This window comes from Carcharhinus amblyrhynchos, chromosome 29 (assembly GCF_965287045.1).
Source record: "Carcharhinus amblyrhynchos chromosome 29, sCarAmb.v2.hapA, whole genome shotgun sequence".
NCBI classification, from domain to species: domain Eukaryota; kingdom Metazoa; phylum Chordata; class Chondrichthyes; order Carcharhiniformes; family Carcharhinidae; genus Carcharhinus; species Carcharhinus amblyrhynchos.
In genome coordinates this window covers 19,703,968-19,727,101 of record NC_137352.1, presented here as the reverse complement: position 1 = coordinate 19,727,101, position 23,134 = coordinate 19,703,968, and the positions used below count along the sequence as shown (strand labels likewise).

General features: G+C 38.2%; 1 protein-coding gene across 2 annotated transcripts in view; it reads left to right on the top strand.

Annotated features, from left to right (window-relative positions):
• Positions 1-19,780, top strand: part of LOC145359815 (vacuolar protein sorting-associated protein 26B-like) — a 28,664-nt gene extending 8,884 nt beyond the window's left edge. Inside the window, exons 2-6 of one of the 2 annotated variants that reach the window (XM_080214592.1) lie at positions 2,981-3,137; positions 8,148-8,312; positions 13,021-13,196; positions 14,554-14,696; positions 18,672-19,780. In XM_080214592.1, the coding sequence (XP_080070718.1) occupies positions 2,981-3,137; positions 8,148-8,312; positions 13,021-13,196; positions 14,554-14,696; positions 18,672-18,809 (779 nt within the window). In that variant the 3' untranslated portion in view covers positions 18,810-19,780. Of the gene's footprint in view, positions 1-2,980; positions 3,138-8,147; positions 8,313-13,020; positions 13,197-14,553; positions 14,697-15,981; positions 16,437-18,671 lie in introns of those variants that run through there. The other variant, XM_080214593.1, reaches the window with a different exon arrangement.
• Positions 19,781-23,134: the final 3,354 nt, after the last annotated feature.

Genomic DNA, 23,134 nt, shown 5'->3' with positions numbered 1-23,134 from the left:
ATATTGGAAGTTTTATTTTGTTGAACAGCAGGATTGAACTCTTTATGAAAAAGATATGTGATGTTCATTTTAATTTATTTCAATCATTCATGTAGTATATGCATCATTGGTGGGGCTAGGAGAGGTTAACCAGCTCTATATATCCTTCAGAAGATGCTGTTGAGATGCCTTCTTGAAGTGTTGCAATCCATCTGGTGATGTTATTCATATGGTTCTCCCAGGAACATAGAATCATAGAGTCCCTGTGCTGCAGAAGGAGGCCATTCAGCCCATCGAGTCTGCGCCAACCACAATCCCACCCAGGCCCTATCCCCGTAACCTCACATACTTGCCCTCCTAATCTCCCTGGCACTAAGGGGCAATTTAACATGGCCAATCCGCACATCTTTGGGGTGTGGAAGGAAACCTGAGCACCTGGAGGAAACCCACACAGACATGGGAAGAATGGGCAAGCTCCTCAAATATAATGACCTGAGGCTGGAATTGAACCTGGGTCGCTAGCGCTGTGAGGCAGCAGTGCTAACCACTGTGCCACCATGTCGCCGTGAACATTAGTACAATTTCTAAATTAGGATAATGTTTCACTTGGAGGTAGTGATCAGTGTTCAATTTAAAAGGACCGCCACTTAAGTAATTTGTGAACTCCAGAAAAACAAAATCAAAGTTTGTGGTGGTGGTCGTACGATTCTGCTGTCCTTTGCTTTCTCGGGGTTTGAGGATCTGGGTGGTACTGTTGAAGACACCTTAGCAAATTGCTGCAGTGCATCTTGTAGATAGGCATTGCAAACATTATACACTGCTGGTGGAGAATGAGAATGCTTGTGGCGGTGCATTGATTGGCAGTCAATCAGGCTGCTTGTCCTGGGTGATGTTGACCACCTTCAGCGTGTTAGAGCTGTACCAATCCAAGCAAACTATTTATGTACTTCTGACTTGTGCCTTGAAAGACTTTAGGAAGTCAGAAGGTGAGTTAATTGCCACGGAATGTCAAACCTGCTCTTGTAATCAAAATATTTTTAAAGTTATTACAGTTAAGTTTCTAGTCAAAGATGTTGTGGGAGATTTAATGATGGTGATGTCGATAGAAGGTGCTTGGACTGTCCCTTGGTGCAGATGGTCATTGCTTGTGTAGCACCGAACACCGCTGGTCAGTTATCAGCCCAAGCTTGCATGATGTCCGTGCTTTACTACATGCAGGCATAATCTATTTCAATATCTGAAGCATTACAAATGGAACTGGACACCACAATCACCAGCAAGTGTTGCAATTTCTGACCATATGGAGAAAGTGATTGAAGCAGCTGAAGGTGATTGGGCCTAAGGTTTTGCCCTGAGCTATTCTTTCTTTCAGTAATGTCCTTTAGCCAAGAGGATTTATCCCCCAACAGCTGCAGTTCTTAGTGTTAGATGTGATGCTTGCCAGAGTTTTTCATCTCGATTCTCAATGGCTTCATGTTTTATTTGGGCTCCTTTGTGACACGTTTGAACAAAGGTGTGTCGAAAGCAGTCACTCGTGTCTCATCACTGGAATTTGGTGTTTGTCCATGTTTGGACTGAGATCGTAATGAGGGCCTGGAACTTTTAATGGTCCTGGTAGAACGAAGCTGACTGTCAGTTAACATACTATTGATGAATAAGCACCGTTTGATAGTTCTGTTGATAATATCTGCCCATCACTTTGCTACTGATTAAGAGTAGACTGTTGGAGTGATAATTGACTAGATTAGATTTGTAGACATAGAATAGATTTCTTCTGTGGGGCAATCTAAAATAAAAGTCATAGTTTTAGGATAAGGTGTAGCAGATTTAAAACAGTGATGAGAAGAAATTATTTCTCTCAAAGGATGGTGAATCTGTGAAATATATTACCCCAAAGTGCAGTGGATGCTGAGACATTGAGTAAATTTAAGGAGAAAGAGAAAGTTAGGAGTTCTAGGGTTATGGCGAATGAGCAAGAAAGTGGAGTTGAGTCCGAGATAGGATCAGCCACAATCATATTGGTGGAGAGGCTGAATTGCCTACTCTTGCTTCTAGTTCTTATGTTTTTATGTTCTCCTTATGACAGGACATACCTGGGCAATTTTTTGGGTAGCTGCAAGTGCGCTGGAACAGCTTGGCTTGAGGCGATATAATTTAATTACAGTAAAAAGGTTATTTGTTGAGTGGATTGTGACCATCTGGAAGGCATCTGGTCTAATGAGCTAACAATGGTAAATGTGTGACTTGGCGACTCTTCCATAGAGAAAACAAATGGTTTTTTAAAGGTATAAAATGCAAATACAACGAAGAGTGAGGTTCAAATCTTGTTCTATTTTAGCATGTGCACCTCTGCAATTCAATGCAGTATTTGGGAAATTTCAGCAGTCAGATCTTCAACTTAATTGTAGAATGAATGTAAGAAAGATGTAATTATTTGCATTGCCTTTATGAAAAATCAACTTGTTCGACAGTAAAATCACGTGGAGAAAGGTGGTTAAGATTTAAAATAAAACTGAATTTTGAAAAACCAATTTAGTGTATTGACCACAATAAAATTCTATACAGTTAAAGTAGAATTTGTAAGCAGTTTTGTTTTCCCCTGTACTGTCTGCCTGTATTTCATACAACCTGCTTCATTTGGGTAGCAAATTGTGAAATGGAAGAGTAATCAGAATTTTGTTTTTTTCTCTCAAAAATACTTTATTCTGTACAAATGTGAAACACTGAAAGCCTGCCAAAAGTTTTCTCTAGATTCACTGTGAAGGAATGCCTTCCCCTGTGCAGTATGAGAGGGTTGTTGCTGTGTTGCTGAGTTGTATTTCAGTGGAATGGGTAATACAAAAGTAGGAAATTGGAAAAATTCCAAGACTTACTTGTTCTCTCAAATCTTCATGGCTAAACATTACTGACTTTAGGAGACACACACCACAATTGGAGAGGAAAGATTTTGTTTGAACGCTTTGTAGGATATATAACCTGAAGTTGTGCTTTCTGTTAACAGAGTTGTACTACGACCGAGGGAATCACCATGAGTTTGTGTCTCTGGTAAAAGACCTAGCCCGACCTGGTGAGATGACACAGTCCCAGACATTTGACTTTGAGTTTACACATGTAGAAAAGCCTTATGAATCATACACTGGTCAGAATGTGAAGTTACGGTAAGTCCTGCCTCAAACTTCTCTGCTTGTGATATCTCTACAGAATGTAAACCAGCACTAAAAAGCATTGTGCATTAAAGATCATGATAGATTTGAATGATAAAGTCTATTTGCCCATCCCAGCTCCCTGATTTTCACTCATCCATCCAGAAATTAGCCCCCACTGTAGCTAATGCTAATTTAAATAATTTGAATATTTTTTACTTCCAAGGCATGAGGGAATCCCATTCTACATGTTAATTACTCTGTTATTTAAAACAAGCCTAACTGACAACCGTCCTTAATTTGCATTTTACTAATTTAAACCAGTCTCTGGAGCCATAAGGTTAAATTATGAGGGTAAGTCACAATGACCTAGGCAGTAGAAAATGAAAGGGTGATTTAATTATAAAGTGTTTCAAATGATTAAAGGGTTTGACAGAGAGAAACCATCTCCTCTGGTGGGAGAGCCCAGAACAAGGACGCGTACCCTTAGAATCAATCTTTGGATAATTCAGGACATATGTTGGAAAACACTTCTTCGTACAAAGGACAGTGGAAATCTGGAACTCTCTTTCCCCAAGAAAGCTGATGAGGTTAGGTCGATGGAAAATGTCAAAACTGATAATAGACATTTGTGCAATAAGGACGTTGCATGTTACAAAACTGAGCCAGGGAAAGGGTAGCTAATTGAATGGTGGAATATGTTCATGAGGCTAATTACCTACTTCTCTTCTATATCCCTCATCTGCTTTAATGGTTTAGTTTGGAATTCATGCTCCCAGTTTATACTTCCCATGTTCTTTACAAGCATAAACACTATTTCTCTTTGAGACCAAATTTGACTTGTGCTTGTGTCTCTGGGCTTTCATCAGGGACCAGATTTTTGAGACCACGCTCACTCACGTGGCTTCATTCATCCTGCACTCCAAGGCTTGAATAGCTCCTTGTGCCTCAGTAGTTAGAAACTGTATCAAATCCTGAAACTGGGATCTAACTTGAGTACAGCACAGATTTAGTATGGCTGCCTTAGATTTGCACTGTATGGATTTGAATGGTTCAGTGATGTATTTGTTTTGTTGATTGGTGCTCTGAAGTTACTAGATTTGTTAAGCATCAGGTGTACATCCTCATTCACCTTTTAGCTGTACCTTTAGTAAATTTGACAACATTCTTGGAGTTTGAATATTCTCTGGTAAAGGTAAAGCCTGCAATTTATGGTTTTATTTTTAAATTAAAAATATTCAAAAATTACTGTTCTTCCATGCTCCAGAGACGTCATTGTAAATGACCAAGAGACATTGCAACAAATCCACTGACCATTCCCTACATCAAACTATGTGTGAGACCAGGGAAAATTTTCTGGTAACATTTTAAAAAGCTTACATGCACGTAGCTTCTTTCTGACGCACTTATTTAATGGAACAAATTCATTTCTCCTGGCTGAACCATCCCATCAAATTGGCACTATGGTAAAAATCTTTGTTCATATTTAACTGATTGACTTGAGGAAGCAATGTGGTGTTCCTCGCTATCACTTTGCAACTCTCTACAATACATCCGTGAGCATTTCTCTCATTTTCCTTCTTTTGTTCATCATTGCCTTTTATCTTTGTTGAAAACGTTCGCTTTTCAAAGACTGTTGCCTCCAATGTTCCCCCTGATTTTTTCTTTCTGCCAAGGTGCTGAATGAATTTTGTTACATGTACCAATATGAAAGGAATGTGCAAATGTGTTCCTCCAGTACAAACAAAACATACCCTGTACAATTCATATTTTAAAATAATTACCATGAATCTGAAAGAAAAAGAATACCACATCCAGAAATTGACAGGATAGCATGCCCACAGATTGTTGAATTTACTGAGTTCAACTTTAAATTTACTATGGTAGCATTTGAATTCAGGACCTCTGGGTTTTAAGTTCAGTACCATAACCACCACACTGCAAACATGCGAAAGGCATTTGTTTGGAATGCCACAATAACTTGTATTTGTGTGGTGTCTTTTAATTTAATAAAATGTCCCAAAGCAGTTCACAGAGATATTGTAAAACAAAATATGACACCAACCACACGGCAATATTGGGACAGGTGAACAAAACTTGGTCAAAGAAATAGGTGTCATAAAAGAGGCAGGTGAGGTAGAGAGGCATATGAATTCAAGGAAGAAATCCCAGAGTTCTAGGGTCAAAGCAGCTACCTCCAATGGTAAATCAGGGAAGCTCAAAGCCAGAACTGGAGGAGGGCAGCTATCTCAGAGAATGTAGGACTTGATTTCAGTGATAGGGAGGGACAAGTCCATGGTGGGCTTTGCAAATAAGGATGTGAATTTTAAAATTCAGATGTTGTTTAATCACACAGTTCCACTTCATTACATCTCATGTTTTGAAAAATAAAGTTGGTTATTAACCTGAGCCTCATGTCTACTTGCAGTTTATTCAATCTTGATAGAACATGTCCAATTCAGAGCAGCTCTGAATATTTCCAATTGCCACAGAATAACACTCACATGCTGAGACAGTCAGTTTATCATATCCCAGAAAATGTGAACAATGTCAGGAGACAGTCATCTATATTCATAAGTAGTTTTGGAATTGAACTTCTGGTTAGAGAAACAAATGCAAGTAAATAGTATAAAGTAACTGATCAAAAAAAAAAGACAAAAAGCCTAAATGATATGTACTTGTCCAATCATTGTCAAACACACTTTGCATAGATATACATGATGAATTGTTGCAGTGTTTTGGGTAATAGTAAACATCTTTTGGTATAGTTTTGACAAGTGTTCTCTTTATTTCTGTTGAGATATGGCCAAACCAGATATGTGTGTGGCAGCCTTTTCCCTGCATCAACCAGGGATGCAGTTTGTTTACACAGATAAAATTTCTTTGTACAACATTAATCTGGAACTTGTATAGCTTTCCAGGATCTGCTTGAATATCTTTAAATAGATTTAAATAGTTATCTGGGATTGTGCAAACAGTTGTATTTAATTAAATTGGTTTACGTTGTGTTTGATCAAGTAATTACTATCTGCACATTAATGATGTGATCAAACATATGAGAGAACTGACAGTGCAAAATAAGTACTTATTTATAACTAGTAGTTGCTACATTAAAATTTTAGGTGTAACTATCTTGCAAAAAGAATTCCTATTTTGTATTTAAAGCCACTTAATTTAAACACCATGGTAATTTTGAAATAAAAGCAACAGCAGTAGGAGAGTACCTTCAGTTAGGCAATTGTTGAGGATCAGCTTTTATTTTAGTGACGAAAACCAAGGAGAAAAGAAGGAAATAAAATTTACAGCTCCCCACCCCCAAGAAAGCCAGAATGTTCCAAAATACTTTACACAATTATTTGCAAAGCTTGCTTGCAAGGTGATGTTGCATTTATGTCAACTAGTTACCAATTCACCAACCAATCGAAATAGGTTGTTGCGCTGTGAAAAAATGATAAATAACACCAGGATTTCGCCGGGCTGGAAAGACACAGCTAATCTTTCACTGTTTACCTTGAAAGGCTTTCAAGGATGCCACAATAGCACAGTGATTAGCACTACTGCCCCACAGCACCAGGGACCTGGGTTCAATTCCACCCTTGGTCACTGTGTGGAGTTTGCACATTCTTCCCTTGTCTGCATGGGTTTTGTCCAGGTGCTCTGGTTTCCTCCCACACTCCATAGATATGCAAGTTATGTTGCTTGGCAACGCTAAATTGTGCATTAGTGGCAGGAGGATTAGCAGGGATTATGGGGATAGGGTCTGGCTGGGCTTGTTGTCGGTGCAGATTTGATGGGCCGAATGGCCTCCTTCTGCACTGTAGAGATTCTATGAATTTTGGAAACGTCTTTGATCCCTTTTAGCTTTCGCTATTTCATTGACTAAAGTCTGGAATTTTTTGACTTTAGTATCGATAGCATTCCACTTTTGACATCAGTTCTGGTGAATCTGCACCATACCCTTTTAATGGCACCAATATCTTTCCTGCTATGGATTGTCTGGAGATGTACCTACAGTCTGATTACTCTGCTTTTTATTATTCAATGTCCTCATGTACATGATTGCACACGCAATTTTGGTTTGAAAAGTGCTCCTTGGACAGAGGATAGGCGCAAGCCATTCAGCCCCTCTCGCCTGTTTTATCATTGAGTTAGGCCATGAGTAAATTGCACCTCTAAGCTATTGTCTTTCTCCACAAAAACTTTGGGAGGTTTTCTGCTATTTTGAAACTAACATACTTTTACTAGACCTGTTAATTACATTGGTACCAGAGCACTGTAAGAAATATCTCGTGTTTCAACTCACTAGTTTGTGAGGTACTTTTAATCATTATCTCATTGCTCCTGCTGCGTGTGACCATCAGTCCTTCACTTCAGTGTTACACAACTTGAATGCAGATTCAACCGGAGATTTGGAAAGAAGAATATGTAACCGTACTAGTTACTTTTTTACAAATAGGTATACAAAGTTTCACGTGCCTATCACAATGCTTTACTAAAATCAAGAATCCTGTGAAGAGGTAGGAACTTTAATGAATGGATGTGATGATAATTGTTTTAATATTATTAGCACTGATGTCAAAAAGTTTAGATAAACAGTCTGATGTTTTACGTTATTCTATTTCTGATTTACATTAATGACATTAGAACAATTATATCTTTGGTTGGGTAAACTGGATTTTGCCAATTGACATTAATGTAATATTATGGCAATAAATTATCATCCCAGAGGTTATCAATCCATTGTAAAATAAAAATTGTTGATTTGTCTGCTGGAACCCTTTATACAACACCCTGACTCATCAAAAGGACTGTAGTGGTTTAAGGAGGAGACCCAATTACGATTGGGCCATGCCTATGTCTGTAATGTTACTTTGGGACAAAAAATAATGATTTAGAAATAGTAGCAAATGTCAAACATGTGTAAGTGGAAGTTTGGTAATAATGAATACTGGAGGAAAGATTTCAAATCAACTTAATTATCTTTCAAAAGAAAGCTCATTTAAGTATTTTTTCTTCCACATTCAGGTACTTTCTAAGAGCAACCATCAGCCGTAGATTGAATGATATTACAAAGGAGATGGACATTGTCGTTCACACCCTCAGCACCTACCCTGAGATGAACTCATCCATAAAAATGGAAGTTGGGATTGAAGACTGCCTGCACATTGAATTTGAATACAACAAGTCAAAGTATGTACAGTGAAATCCTGTTGTAGGCAGTAGTTTGGGAGAAAAAGCTGCATAAAACCAGAATTGTCTGTGGGAAGTTTATTGTTATTGACTGGATCTGGAATAAGACTGGAACTTGTTCAGCCAAGGTTTCCAGCATCTGGTTATTTCTAAGTCATGAGCATGTAGAATTCACTTCTGTCACCTCCTCAATTTAATGCATGGCTCTAAATATGACTTCAAGTTTTGATGCAACACAAGCAGAGTGATAATAGCATTGGCATTGCCACCTTGGACAGTTAGGAGGAAAGCAGCCATGGTTCTGCGTTCTGACTGTTGTGATGGTATTGGAGAATCAGGCTCCAATAGAAGATTGTCCCAACCTGAGATTGACTCTTATGTTGAGCGACATTTTGATTGGTGCTTTATAACCTAACATGAGTCTCAATCTTTGCGAAATGGGCTAACATATAATTTATAATCAGCCTTTAATGATGTCTGATTTTTATGCAGGGCTAATGGCTCAAATAGATGTTGAGGTTAGGTCAGAAACATGACTATATATGGTGGAAAATCCAAACACAATTGATTGCTGCACATAACATAAGAGATTTGGGGTGCAACCCATCCACTTCCATAGAATTAAAATCGGGCTTTTAAACACAATCATTAGGCAGTTGGAAAATTTACTCCCCACAAGCAACAGCCATAAGCTTATCTGGATATATGCAAGCTTTTTTTCCCTTCAGAATTGTTTTGCATACAAAAGGATTTCACTGTTTGTGGATTTGACTGTAGTTGAAATGACTTGTACAGCCATGCAATATTGAAGGAACATCAAAGTGTGGGGTCCAATTCTCAGTTGGATTCTTAGGGGTAATTTTTACTTTTGCTGGTATAGAATTAACTGCCTATTACATACCCTGCCTAATTTCCTTTTCCACTGAAGTCACTGGAACATAGAATTGGGTGAGGCTTGTCATGGGTGGTCAGTTCAATATCACCTATTTTACATTATCCAAAGGGAAAATTGCCCCTTTTGTCCTTTTCCATTTTGTCAATTCATAGTTAGATAATGAACAGACAAAATGGGGAAGGTGTAAATCTCTTGAAGACCCAATTGAAATCTGTCTTTCTAAACAGAAATGGGGACAGTAAGAAGTCTCACAACACCAGGTTAAAGCCTAACAGGTTTATTTGGAATCACGAGCTTTCGGAGCACTGCTCCTTCATCAGGTGAATCATCTTCGCTGTGAGTCACTCATCTGATGACGGAACTGTGCTCTGAAAGCCTGTGATTCCAAACAAACCTGTTGGACTTTAACCTGGTGTTGTGAGATTTCTTACTGTGCCTACTCTAGTCCAACGCTGGCACCTGCACCTTATGAACAGAAGTGATACTGTCTCTTCTACGAATATGATTTCAAGATCTTGTACACTAGTTCTGAATATATTTACTTTACCAGAAGGAGTAGACTTTGGTCATGTCCAAATAGACTTTGACCAAACAACCAAAGAGGGATACTAATCATTTCTTTATTAGACTGTAATCACAAACTTTTATTCCTTAACCGCTGCTTCAAGACATTTGAATGTTAGGCACACCGAGTTATGGAGTCGAGCTCCTTCACTGTGCTGAGATCCCAGTTTTGGTTAGAAACGGGTGCTGAATTGAGCCTGATGAAAATCACCAGTTGAAGTTTTAAAAGTCTAATTATTGCCTCAGTCAGAAAGGGCCTTGGGAACAGATCACTTGAGTTTCCTCAGCTGTAAGAAGTTGTCTAGCCCAGCAGGAGTGAAAGTTCATTTACAATAATATATTTTCCAAGAAAATTGAGGTTAAAAGATATTAAAGCAAAGAAGCTTCACTATTGTTTTCATCCACAGCTTATTGGGTGTTGTTGAATTTCCCTGTGATTCTCAAAACTAGAAGAAGCTCAATAACGTTTCATTAATTAAGGATTCTAAATCCTGCTCTATTAATCTATTAGCTTAACATATGTGTAAACTTATTGATATCTATCAATATGTATATTTTACTCTTGCTTGCTTAGTTCAGTTTCTTTCAGAGCCAGTTGGTTTACAACCTCTTCATAGCTTTGATCCAGAAATGGATGCAAGAGTTGAATACCAGGGAAGAACTGAGAGTAGTTGCCAAGGCACTGATGAACCTCCATAAAAATAAGGTTTATAGATGTCAAGGAGAAAACTGCCAAGCTGGAAAGTTGACATGAAGAAATGTAGTCATGGTTTTGGAGGCCACTCATTGGATGTAAGACATCACTGCAGAAAGGTGGTCTCTGGTACCACCACTTTCAGCTGCTTCATCACTGATCTTGCCCCTCTCGTGAGGTCACTTTATTTCTGATTTTCCATGGTTGAGCTCCGTTCAATTCTTGAAAATTAAGAAGCCTGTGAAAACGTACACCTGAATCTGGACAACACCCAGGTTTGGATAAGCAAATGGCACTATGTAAATGCCATGTAATGCCCCAACAATCTCCCTGACATTCAACAACACCAATCCAATACTATCAAGCTCTCCACTGTTAATATTCTGGGGATCATTACTGATCAGAAACCTAATTTGACCAGCAAATTGGTAGGTACAGAGCAAGGTACAGAGAGGTTGGACACACTGTGATGATGGCTCATATTCAGATCCTTCAAAACCTAAACACAGTCTACAAGGCTCAACTCAGCAATGTTTTGGAGTGCACACTGCTTGTCTGGATGCAACCACAACAACCAGCAAGAAGTTCAACACAATCCAAAACCAAGCAGTCTCCTTACCCACATTCCTGCCATCCTTTCTGAGCAATGAGCTGCAGCAGCTTGCTGGCAACTCCCACCAAGATTGGTATCACCGTGGAAAGAGCCAAACAGCAAGATCATAAAAATGCTATCAATTTCAAGATCCCTTGTACATTGCAGACCATCTGAACGTAGATTTGGACATATACTGTCGTTGCTTGCTCAAATTTCTAAAATGCCCTCACACCATTGTGAGTGTGCCATCAGTACAAGTGCTGCAGCAGATCAAGAAGAGAGTCCATTCTTAGCTTCTTGGGGATGAATAATAAAAAAAAGCAGCATTGTCAAAACCACCCACGTATGTGGGATTTGTGAGTCATGGGGAACGTTCTGTACGAAATGCCTGCTGCAGTGTGCGTGACCTGTAGTTGCAAAGTGTAAAACAATGAGGCAGTTTGGTAGAATATACTTCCCGTGGATTTAGTCTGAAATGTCAACTTTATTCATGCTGAGATGGTTATTGAATAGGTACGCAATTGAATTTTCCTCCCTTCTAAATTAATAGTTTTAATCATGCTTTGATGGTTTCATCTATTTTTTACATGGCACATCATTTTGCTCATTGTTTCAGTATTATGAAGCTTTTAAACATAACTGTGCTGCCAGAAACTGCAGGCTGATGCACAGATGAGGCAAATTACTTTTCTTCATTTTGAATGTCTTGCAGAAGTGAAGAAACCTTTGGGTTTACTGCATTGGAACTCGCATTCACAACTTTCTTGCATTGAAGCCTAAGATTTAACTTTGCAGTTAAAAAGATGTGAAAGCATTGTTTCTGAGGTTTAAAAACAGGGCTTTTTAAAATATGTGTATGAGATTCTGTATCTTTAGCAATAGACACTAGCGCGAATTTTTACCTGTGAAATACACAAGAACTATGTTCTAGCAAATTAAACACTGATTGTGTTGGTACTGGTGCAATATTATGTTTATTCTACAGACTTTGCTTTTACTGCAATTTCTTGTAAATTCTTCAAACATTAAAATTTGTAAAATATCCCTGTCTAATAGACTAGTATTGGTGGCTCTCATATGACGATGCTGCATGAGGATCTGATCTCCCGTTTGATGTTGAGTATTCTCATATCATCGCTGGAGTGCTGCCTCTGCTTGCGGTAGATCATTTCGCATGTGTGCAATTACTTTTTAGATTTACTTGTGCGAAATATCAAAGTGAGGGACTCAAACAACACTATTACCCAGAGAGTAATATTTATAGTTTAATATAGAGGTAGCTTTATGATGAACACGCACATTTGTGCATGACATGTAAGAGATAATCCATTGTTAAATTTTGCCAGGTCTCCATGCTTTTGAGCACCTTACATTAGAATGCTTTGACTTGGCATATTAACTCACGGTTTTGCAACTGATAATAGGGATGTTCATCAAGCAGTTCAGGCAGATTTGAACTAAAGTTAGTGTTTAGTCCACTATCGTCCAGTCCCTTTAGAAAATATAATTATGAAACTTTTTAAAAGCTTAAGATAATTAAGCAAATTGTACATTTAGAAGTTCAGTCTATTGAGATTCCACTTCTGATGACAGCAGCACTAATAAACTAAAAGATGCTCTTGTGATGGTCCAATTTTATAAATTTATAAGTGCACTCAAATTCTTAACAACCATGTTGAGGAAGAAATGTGTATACTCTGAAAACTGCCACGTCTTGCACTGCTTAAATTGTTGAGAATTGCAGCACCATTTCTGTTCCTCCTTGTTTTACATTTTGGTTCAGAGGATGCTACACGAAAATTATTTCCTGGTTTCATATATTTCTTTGTCTCCTGCAATTTTTCTATCAAATTTTAGTTTGAGAGTGGACGTAATATTTTGAAGTTGGCAAAGTAAATTTAAATCATCTGTGTAAACAGCCATGTGATTGTACAAGTTCTGGTGTCTCTTCTAATTCTAGGTACCATTTGAAGGATGTAATTGTGGGAAAGATCTATTTCTTACTAGTTCGAATCAAGATCAAGCATATGGAGATTGACATCATAAAAAGGGAAACTACAGGAACTGGACCAAATGTGTTTCATGAAAATGACACCATAGCAAAGTATGAAATAATGGATGGAGCCCCAGTCCGAGGTGGGTACTGCTTGAGAAAAATGTATTTCTGCTTTCTTCACAACAACAAAACTTGTCTTTTTGCCCAATTTGCTTTAGCAGCTATTTCGTCTTTGTGCCAAATTGCATTAAGTTTGGCCGGTGTATACAAAAACCACCGGAATAACTCCATTACAAAATGTTGTCAGATCTTTTTTCTACAATTATTTTTTAAATTCCTCAAGTTTTTTTACTCTTTATGATTTCAGTCCTCACCATCAGCAAGTAACCACTGAAAGAATAGTTCAAAAGTAACTTTTTACAAAGTGTCTTTAAACTTGTATTTCACAGGTCTGAAGGAATCCAAATTGGATTGTAGCTACGAAGCCTGATATGGTCATTGTAGTCAGGGTGTGAATGGGTCACATCCTAAATTGGAGGTCTGATGAGTGGATTTCAGTGGGACTCAGTGTCGGGGCTGCTATGCATCAACGTTTTCAGACCACACATAGTAAGGTTAACATAGTAAAGGATACACTTGAACTTTGTGAGATGTGTGAGGAGTTTGGATGATGGATAGGCAGTTGGCAGGTGCAGCTTAATATAAGGTTGCTTTATTCATTTTAGGGATTTGGGCAGTACTGACAAAATCAGCATTTACTGCCCAGCACTTTGGTGGGGAAATTTTCTCCCCCAGAACAGAAACCAGGCAGGACTCTTCTTCCACTAAAAGATCCGCACTACTGCCTGTTAGAAGTGTGAATGGCTGGAAAAGACAACGTTTACTGTTCAGATTCTCTGAGAAAGGATGGCATTTGGGTGAGGTGCTGAAATACCATTACTGTCCATTGACCTGCACCCAGTATTAATCACCGTCTTGATAAACTGCGTACTTGTAGCTTCAGTGCTGCTTCCAATAAGCACAGGCAGATAGGTTTGGCTAGATCAATTGTAAAGGGTTGGGCTGTGAGGTCAGCTGCCCTTAAAATTTGCTGTGTTCATAAATGTGGAAAATGAAGTTTGTAAATCCACATTTGGATTTACTTTGGGTCAGTAGAATATTATAAGTGATTCAATCAAGTATGATGTTACAATATTGCATCAAACAGCAGGGAGCATTGTAATCGGCTTCACTGCTAGTTCAACAAGTAACAGGCACGAGACGTGTTATGTTGGATCAAAACCAGAAAAGCTGCATTTCCAATAGTAATGAGGATTGGGGCTAAAACATTTCTTGCTCCCTTTTTAATACTTTTTTTTAAAAAATTATCAATTTGTAAAATCTCACTAACTTTCCTGTCTGGAAGCAATACATATCCTTTTAACCAGTGCGTAATGCTCTCTCCGCTCACATTATCTGTACCTTTTAAGACTTTTTAAATGTGTCTTTTTTTGTTAGGTGAGTCCATCCCTATCAGGCTTTTTCTGGCTGGATATGAGTTGACTCCAAGCATGAGGGATATCAACAAGAAGTTCTCTGTACGATACTACCTCAATCTTGTTCTTATTGATGAGGAGGAAAGGAGATATTTCAAACAGCAGGTAAGTACTAGCTAATGTAGTCATTGAGTAACAAAGACACCCAGTTTATCTCTGGAATTCTCTGCCCGTTGAAGTGGTGGAGGCTGCCTCGCTAAATATTTTTAAGAAGCGGGTTGATGGGTTTTTGATAAGAGAGGGGATTAAGGGTTATGGGGAGAGGGCGGGAAAGTGGAACTGAGCCACGACAGATCAGCCATGATCTTATTGAATGGCGGGGCAGGCTCGAAGGGCCAGATGGCCTACTCCTGCTCCTATTTCTTATGTTCTTATGTTCTTATGTTCTTATATTGGTAAATGTTGCAGAATTAATCCATAATTTAACTGGTCTGCCACTTTAAAAAAAGGTGGGTTTCTGGATGGGAAGGGACCATTTTCCTTCTCTTGTCACAGTCTCAGTAGCTGTTGTTTAAAAACAATGAAGTTTCACAACACCAGGTTAAAGTCCAACAGGTTTATTTGTAGCAAACGCCACAAGCTTTCAAAACAGGCTGTCTCTTCATCAGGTGGGTGGGAGTTCTGATCACAAACAGGGCACAAAAACACAAATGCAATTTACACGAATAACGATTGGAATGTGCGTCTTTACACCTAATCAAGTCTTAAAGGTACAGACAACATGAGTGGAGAGACCATTAAGCACAGGTTAAAAGGATGTGTATTGTTTCCAGACAGGAAAGTTAGTGAGATTTTGCAAGTCCAGGCAAGTTGTGGGGTTTACAGATAGTGTGACATGAACTCAAGATCCCGGTTGAGGCCGTCCTTGTGTGTGCGGAACTTGGCTATCAGTCTCTGCTCAGCGACTCTGTGCTGTCATGAGTTGTGAAGGCCGCCTTGGAGAATGCTTACCCGAAGATCGGAGGCCGAATGCCCATGACCATGGTGTTGTGAGACGACTTTCAGTTTTTACCACAGTCCAACGCCGACATCTCCACAGCGTTAAAAAAATGGCCAGGATTTTCTGATCCCGTCTGTGGCAGGAATTGTCATGGGCAGGACAGAAAATTTGATGGACCAGCCTTAGGTCTGTTGACTTTGGACAGGAGCTGGAGCTGAAAATCCCCAGCCTATGACTTCAACAGAGTTAGCGCAGTAATAGTGTTCTATACCTCTCAATCAGTACTCAATAGTTTTATTTGCACCTACTGTATTTCTTCTGCAAGGCAAAGCTACTTTGGGCACAGATGTATTTAAAAAAAAATCTCCACAGATGTAAGGTGTTGCTGCACACAGTTTTTATAACATTCTTTTCCCTACCTCCACAACCATAAATCCACTTTCCTCACAGAGTTGGAGGTGCTACACTTGTGAGTCTAACTGAAACCAGCACAATGTAACGAAGTCCAGCACAGGAACAGGCGGTTCAGTATCTTAAATGGGAAAGGCAAGAGGCACTCACCAGTAAATCCAAATAACACCCATACTTCCTGGCTGTCATTTCAACTTCCTGCTGTTAATCTGCTTTAATATATAAATAAATTTTTGAAGGCCATTATGCAGTGTGAACATGACGTTTGATTTAGATTCAGATAAGATTCAGAATGGAAAAAGCTCCACTAAAAACAATAATAATTTCATACCACATACCACATTACAATGCTTTGTGAATTGACAGTGAATAAAAGTTTCATAAGCAATCTAGAATTAACTTGCTGAATATACAAAATAACCTTTTTCCAAACCATTGTTTCAAGGTATAGAATTTTTACATTCTTAAATTGGTTAAGACTAAGAAAGAAAATTGGTTCAACCATAGAATTGGCTTAAACCTCTTGTATGAAGTGATTGCTGATGCTTTGGGTTCTATAAGACTGTTGTCATAAGAACATAAGAAATAGGAGCAGGAGTAGGCCATCTAGCCCTTCGAGCCTGCCCCGCCATTCAATAAGATCATGGCTGATCTGTCGTGGCTCAGTTCCACATTCCTGCCCTCTCCCTATAACCCTTAATCCCCTCGCTTATCAAAAACCCATCAACCCGCGTCTTAAAAATATTTAGCGAGGCAGCCTCCACCACCTCAACGGGCAGAGAATTCCAGAGATTCACCACCCTTTGAGTGAAGAAGTTCCTCCTCAACACCGTTCTAAACCGCCCCCCCCCTTTATCTTGAGGCTGTGCCCCCTAGTCCTACTGTCCTTTCTGAGCGGGAAGAGTCTCTCCACCTCTATCCTATCCATCCCATTCATCATCTTATATGTCTCAATGAGATCTCCCCTCATTCTTCTAAACATGCCTTGGGCTTCCAACCTCCCCCACCCCCGGGATATCTGCAGCATGATATGGATATGCCGGCGTTGGACTGGGGTAAACACAGTAAAAAGTCTGACAACGCCAGGTTTAAGTCCAACCGATTTATTTGATAGTAAACTCACTAGCTTTCGGGGTTAGTCCCTTCGTCACCTGACGAAGGGACTAACCCCGAAAGCTAGTAAGTTTACTATCAAATAAATCGGTTGGACTTAAACCTGGTGTTGTCAGACTTTTTACTACATCTGCAGCAAGCAGACACACTTCAAAACAGCTAAGGCAAGCTGTTTTGTTTTAAGGCTCAAAGCTCTGCTTCACAGACTTAGCCTCACTCACTTTGTAGAGTCTTTTGATAGCAAAGAAATATAATTACTCTGCCATCTGCTTACCATGGAGACTTCTTTATAAATGAAATGCAAGCCACAGACAGCATCATGAATGGAAGGTGCTAAGGTATGGCCATGTTCATACTTGTTTCTTAAAACGGAACTGAAAAAAGTGCTGAAAACCTTGGAGTTGTCTTTGGGCAGATTATGTGCTATGTTCACAAATCAGTTAATAATTATTAGAAATTTATCAGCCAGTGAATGCTATTGTTTCTCTTGCATTTGTAATCCATGAAATATCCTACTCTATTGCTACCCTATGGAACTTATCATTAATTGTAATTTGCAAATTTTAACATAAGTAAAAGGTACAATAAGCTTATCATACCTGTCAATACACTCTCCATTAGACAGAAATTTTATGCAACACCAGCATCACTAGTCACACTAATCTGCGGGAGAAATAAATGTTGTCATACCTTCTAAGGCAATAAAATTTCCAGTGACTAATTACCCGTGAGTCATCAACAGACATTCTTAACTCATCTAACTTTTCCTCTATTGCCTCCTGAATAATCTAACTTCGTGAGGTTGTATTTCAACTTTTTTTCGCATAGGATCAATTCGCCCATGGCCTGAAGCATAAACTGGATCCCAAAAACATTCATCAGTTTCGTATAAAAAGTTAGTACCTTGAGATAACTTCCAGTTTTTTTTCTTTCTATGGTAAACATCTCTATGTCACATCAGCACAATCCAATTTAGCGATTTAATTATCCTAGGGAACAGTGGTATCTCCAGAACCGTATACAGGTGACAAACAGACCACAGCTGTGAATTTGAATTGTGAAAAGCCTTTTGTAGTGTAGCTATCAAACAGAGGTATCTTTATTCATAGGAAATGCTGAATTACAAGCTGGTATCTCAGCAGCACTTAATTCAGAACAGTTGACATGATTTCATTTCGGTACATCTGATTTTGTTCTTTCCATTGTTAAATGGAGCTTCTGCCAAGTTGAGCTGGGATATTTTAGGGAAAACAATCATTGAATCCATGCAGTACAGAAGGAGGCTATTCGGCTTATTGAGCCTGTACTGACCACAATCCCACCATGCTCTATTCCCATAATCCCACATATTTTGCCCTGCGAATCCCCTGAGTCAACTCGAGTCAATTTAACACAGCCTATCTGGCACATCTTTGGACTGTGGGAGGAAATCGGAGCATAATGTTATGTGGAGCCTCTTTAATGCTAGTGATGTGTCGAATACAGTGTTAATATTCTCCAGGAATATTTTCAAAAGTTTTTTTCCCCTCTGGAAGCGTTAACATAACATCATGAAATAATGGTGACAAAAATCTGCTTGTATGTCTTGTGTCACTTTTTTTTATATATACATACAGGAAATCACTTTGTGGCGAAAAGGGGATATTGTTCGAAAGAGTATGTCTCATCAGGCAGCCATCGCATCACAACGTTATGAAGGGTCGGTGAATACTGGAAACAAACCATCAGTACAAAATCAGGATGCAGATAACTAGCTCCTTTTTTGTCAGAGTCTAGGCAGCTAGATTAATAACATAACCTACAAAAAAAGATCAGTGGCAGAGAAATTAGTTTGTTTCAAGTTGACCCAATTCCCTTCAGAAGACTTCTTTGGGAGAAGAGACAATGGGATTGAAATGTATAGGACTGTCTTTGTGTCTTACCATTGAGTTAATGCAGATACTTGTTTTACTTTACACATGTGGTAGAGCATACAATACCAAGTGAAGCTCAATGAGTCCAGGTTCCATTTTTGTATTGCTCTTCAAGCTTATGTAGTTTCTGTCCTATCATGAAGAACACCTGAATCCAGCACTAGTTTATCAACTTATAAGTTTTCATTTTAATATATTAAAAAGAAGTCATTTCCTTGGAAAGGTTTTCACAATGGGCTAATCATGCTTTGATCAAACATTGGTATCTGCTCACCTACCCCAATTTGCACTGAATTCAGTTCTACACTCCACATTTCATACTAAATTTAGCCATTATTGTCTCTTTCCACCCCTACCAACCCAACACTAGCACAGGATATGATTATAACAATTGTACTTTAAAATTGAAAATATCTGAATGTTTCCATTATTGATGCATGTCTTTGGATGTTTCTATACATCTGTCCAAAATGTTATCTGTTCTCTAAACATTTGAAAGGTGGATATGTTTTGTATAAAAGTTACATTAATGGAAATTCTTTTGTAAGCGTAAGGAAGATCTGAGTATAGAATTATAGAATTTTACAACATTTGGCCCATTGTGCCTATGCTGGCTCTTTAAAAGAGCTGTCCAGTTAGCCCCAGTCCCCTGCTCCTTCCCCATTGCCCTGCTGTCTTCTCTCATTCAAGTATTTATTAAATTCCTTTTTGAAAGTTATTATTAAATCTCCTTTCAGTACCTTTTCAGGCAGGAAATTCTAGATCATCACATCTCACATCTTGCGCTGAAAATAGTTTTGGAGTCAAATGGGGGGAGATAAAGCATTATATATAAAATTTCAATGATATAAAAATATCATGAGTAGAGAATTTCAATACATTCATTTTCCTGCGTCGAAATTGTGATCAAATGTTAACATTCCATATAACTATCTTATTCCAATGTGCCATTTTAATGCTACAGACATTTTACTCCAAGCAGGACAGTTTATGGCAAATATATGTTAAATTTGTCATGAAATAATTGCAAGATCTGGGTAGCTGAAAGAAGTACACATACTTAAGGAAAGTGGCACTTCCACTTAAGTAATAATGTCCATCTTACACCAAGGCAAGTGCTTTTAGTGTTTGTGGTAAATAGGCTCTATTTTTAAGCAAGAATTACACCAAGGAACTCCAATTTAAGCATGCAATAGTGTTTAACATCCTAAAATTTGACCATCGTACCATATAATTTTATTTCATTCAAAGTAGCCATCTTAAAATCAGCTAAGATAGTTGCAGATTGAAAAGGTGGAAACTGTTTCCAACTGCATCAAAAAATTCTTAAGTAGTGTTAACTTTCAGCTTTTATTCTGAAAAAAAAATTTAGTTTTTTGGATACTTTGAGTTATTGTCATGTTATTTAAAGTTGCATATTTAGAAATGTATATTTAACATACCATTGTCTACTTTAAAAATTTAAGGTGGTCTGAAAGAGCAGAGCATTTCTTAAAGGACTCAAAGTAAGCACTCTCGGGAAAAATGATGCAGTATTAATGATTGGTATTGGGTACCCATCTTAAATCTAAAATAATAATTGATTGTGTAAGTGGTGTTCTCTATTTTTGTTAGTAACCATATCTTGTTCAATTTGGGACGGTGTTCCATTCGTAGTTCTATTTTTTTCCTTTAATGAAGGGACCTTTATAATTACTAGAACTAGAAGGCACAGCCTCAAAATAAGCAGGGACGGGGGGGGGGGGGGGGGGCAGTTTAGAACAGAATTGAGGAGGACTTCTTCAGGGTGCTGAATCTTCCTGGAATTCTTTGCCCATTGAAGTGGTGGAGGCTACCTCGTTGAATATGTTTAAGTCACGGCTAGATAGATTTGATAGACAAGGGAATTAAAGGTTATGGGGAGCAGGTGGGAAAGTGGAACTGATCCACTTCAGATCAGCCATGATCTTATTGAATGGCGGGGTAGGCTCGAAGGGCTAGATGACCTACTCCTGCTCCTACTTCTTATGTTCTAATTATGAAAACGTGTGATCGAATAAACAACGTAAATAATAGATACTACATTAATCTCAAGTAGATTTCCAAATATAGTGTTTCCTCTACGTTCAGTCCACTGAACAAGTTACAAACATCATAATCTGCTCATTTTGCCAGATCAATGGCGAAGGCTACTTGACATTTCAGTCAGTTATTTAGGTTTAGGAGTTCCATTAGTACTCAGCTATGTTGCTTAATCAGTGCATGACCTTTGCTAGCCATCTCTGTCCAGGAGAAAGGAAATGAGTGATGTGCCACCCTGAATAAAAAGGGAGCCACTTGCTAACTGAATCGCAGAATCGTAGGAACTTACAGCATGGAAAGAGGTCAGCCTTCAATTATATAAGATGGAAGACACAGTAGAAGAGCACTTCTTGATTCCTAAATATAGAGCCACTTTGATTGAACAGTTAACCTAGTTTGGAGCCATTCGTTTGGGGGCAGGTTGGGAGGCGGGGGTGCGGTGTGCAATTGGCTAGGAATTTGACTTTTCCTGGGTAGGAGGGGAGACTGATATCATTAACGCTGCAGTCAAGTCTTTGTATGAAAAATGTTTTTACATTCTTTCTATAGGAAACTTTTAATTGTATTTCTAGACAAAATCCCTCTTGTGTTCAATGCCAGTCAGTCTAGTTCTACAGAAGGCACCACTAGTTTATCTTCAGACATTTTTGCGTTTGCAAACTGAATTTACAAACTAGTGGCTTTGCCTTAAATATAAAGGTGTAATTTTAAGTGGAAAATATTTGAATGCGTCTCTCAGTAATGAAGTATCTGCCAAAAAGATCTTTCAGTATTTTTTAAAATCTCCATACATTTCCTGATAACGAAAGAAACAATTAGTGTTTTATTTTGGAAGTCTAAATTATACTAACTTGATGGACTTGCTCTGTTTCAGCATTAACAGCAGAAAATTAACAAACTGATTACTTCAGTATGCCAGAATCATAATTAATTTTGGAAATTGTTGGACTTGTACAACAGTTGTCTTCCTGTTTTTGTTGCATTATAAGACTTGATGTCATTTCAATTGAAAATAATAATACAATTTATTACCAACAGTTTGAATTTTTGGATATATTCCAAAATTGCATTAGCAGTTCTTGCCTGATGATTTTATTTTCTCATTATTTCTCATAAATTACTGAAATTCTGAGCCATGAAGCATATCCAGTGGACAAACCTTTGGACACTTGTTTGTCTTTCTAGAGCGAATGATGGATTATACCAGGATTCAAATTTTCTTAGTTTATTAAATTAAAATTTTGTCCTATTTCATGATGCCTTTAGAACCGTGATAATGAAGGTAATAATACATTTGCCCAGTCCTTAGATCATCATTCATTCACTCACAAGTATTCTATGTGTCAGCCATACTTGACCACGAAGCCAATAACACATCCCCACATTTTGTTTGGTGAAGGTACAGAGAGAGCTGCAGTGTATATTTGCAAGTGAACCATGAAAAGAACAAAATCTTGCCCAGTACTACTTAATATGAGGTGGAAAATGTTTAGACTGCCACCACCTGGCCTCTCTCCAATAGGGCACTGGGAAGGGATATTAATGACTTTCCATATGAAGGGCAGAAGGAGGAATTTAGTTGATGCCCAGTGATTCCCTCACTACTTTCATATGTTTATTTCCGCATGTGTGATTTTGCCCAACAAAATATATGCCAGGATATCTTGTTACATTTTATTTTCTATTGAGATGTGAACAATTCTAAGGCACATTAAAGCTTAAGTGAGAGTTTGCTGTTAAGGCAATCTCAATGTAATCAGTTAGTGTGTTCTGCACTGCTTTTTGTTTATTTTGCTGCTGTGATGTGGAGGTATTGTTTTCTAGGATGTTTTCATGCTTATAAATTAACTTTCAAAAAGTACATTTGGACATTGAATCCATTGGAAAAGAAAGCACTTGCTGAAGCAAATTATAAAATGCCTTGATAATCTTAGTGCTAGAGAATATCATTAATATTGTAATTTTTCCTGGATAGTTTTACTTTCAATTATCCAGGTCAGTAATGCCTTGTCTTAACTTCATTTATGATACTGCTATCTTAGTTTTGTGGTTTACAAAAAAATAGAGAGGAGAAAGACAGAATGTATTGTGAATTTATGTAGAGA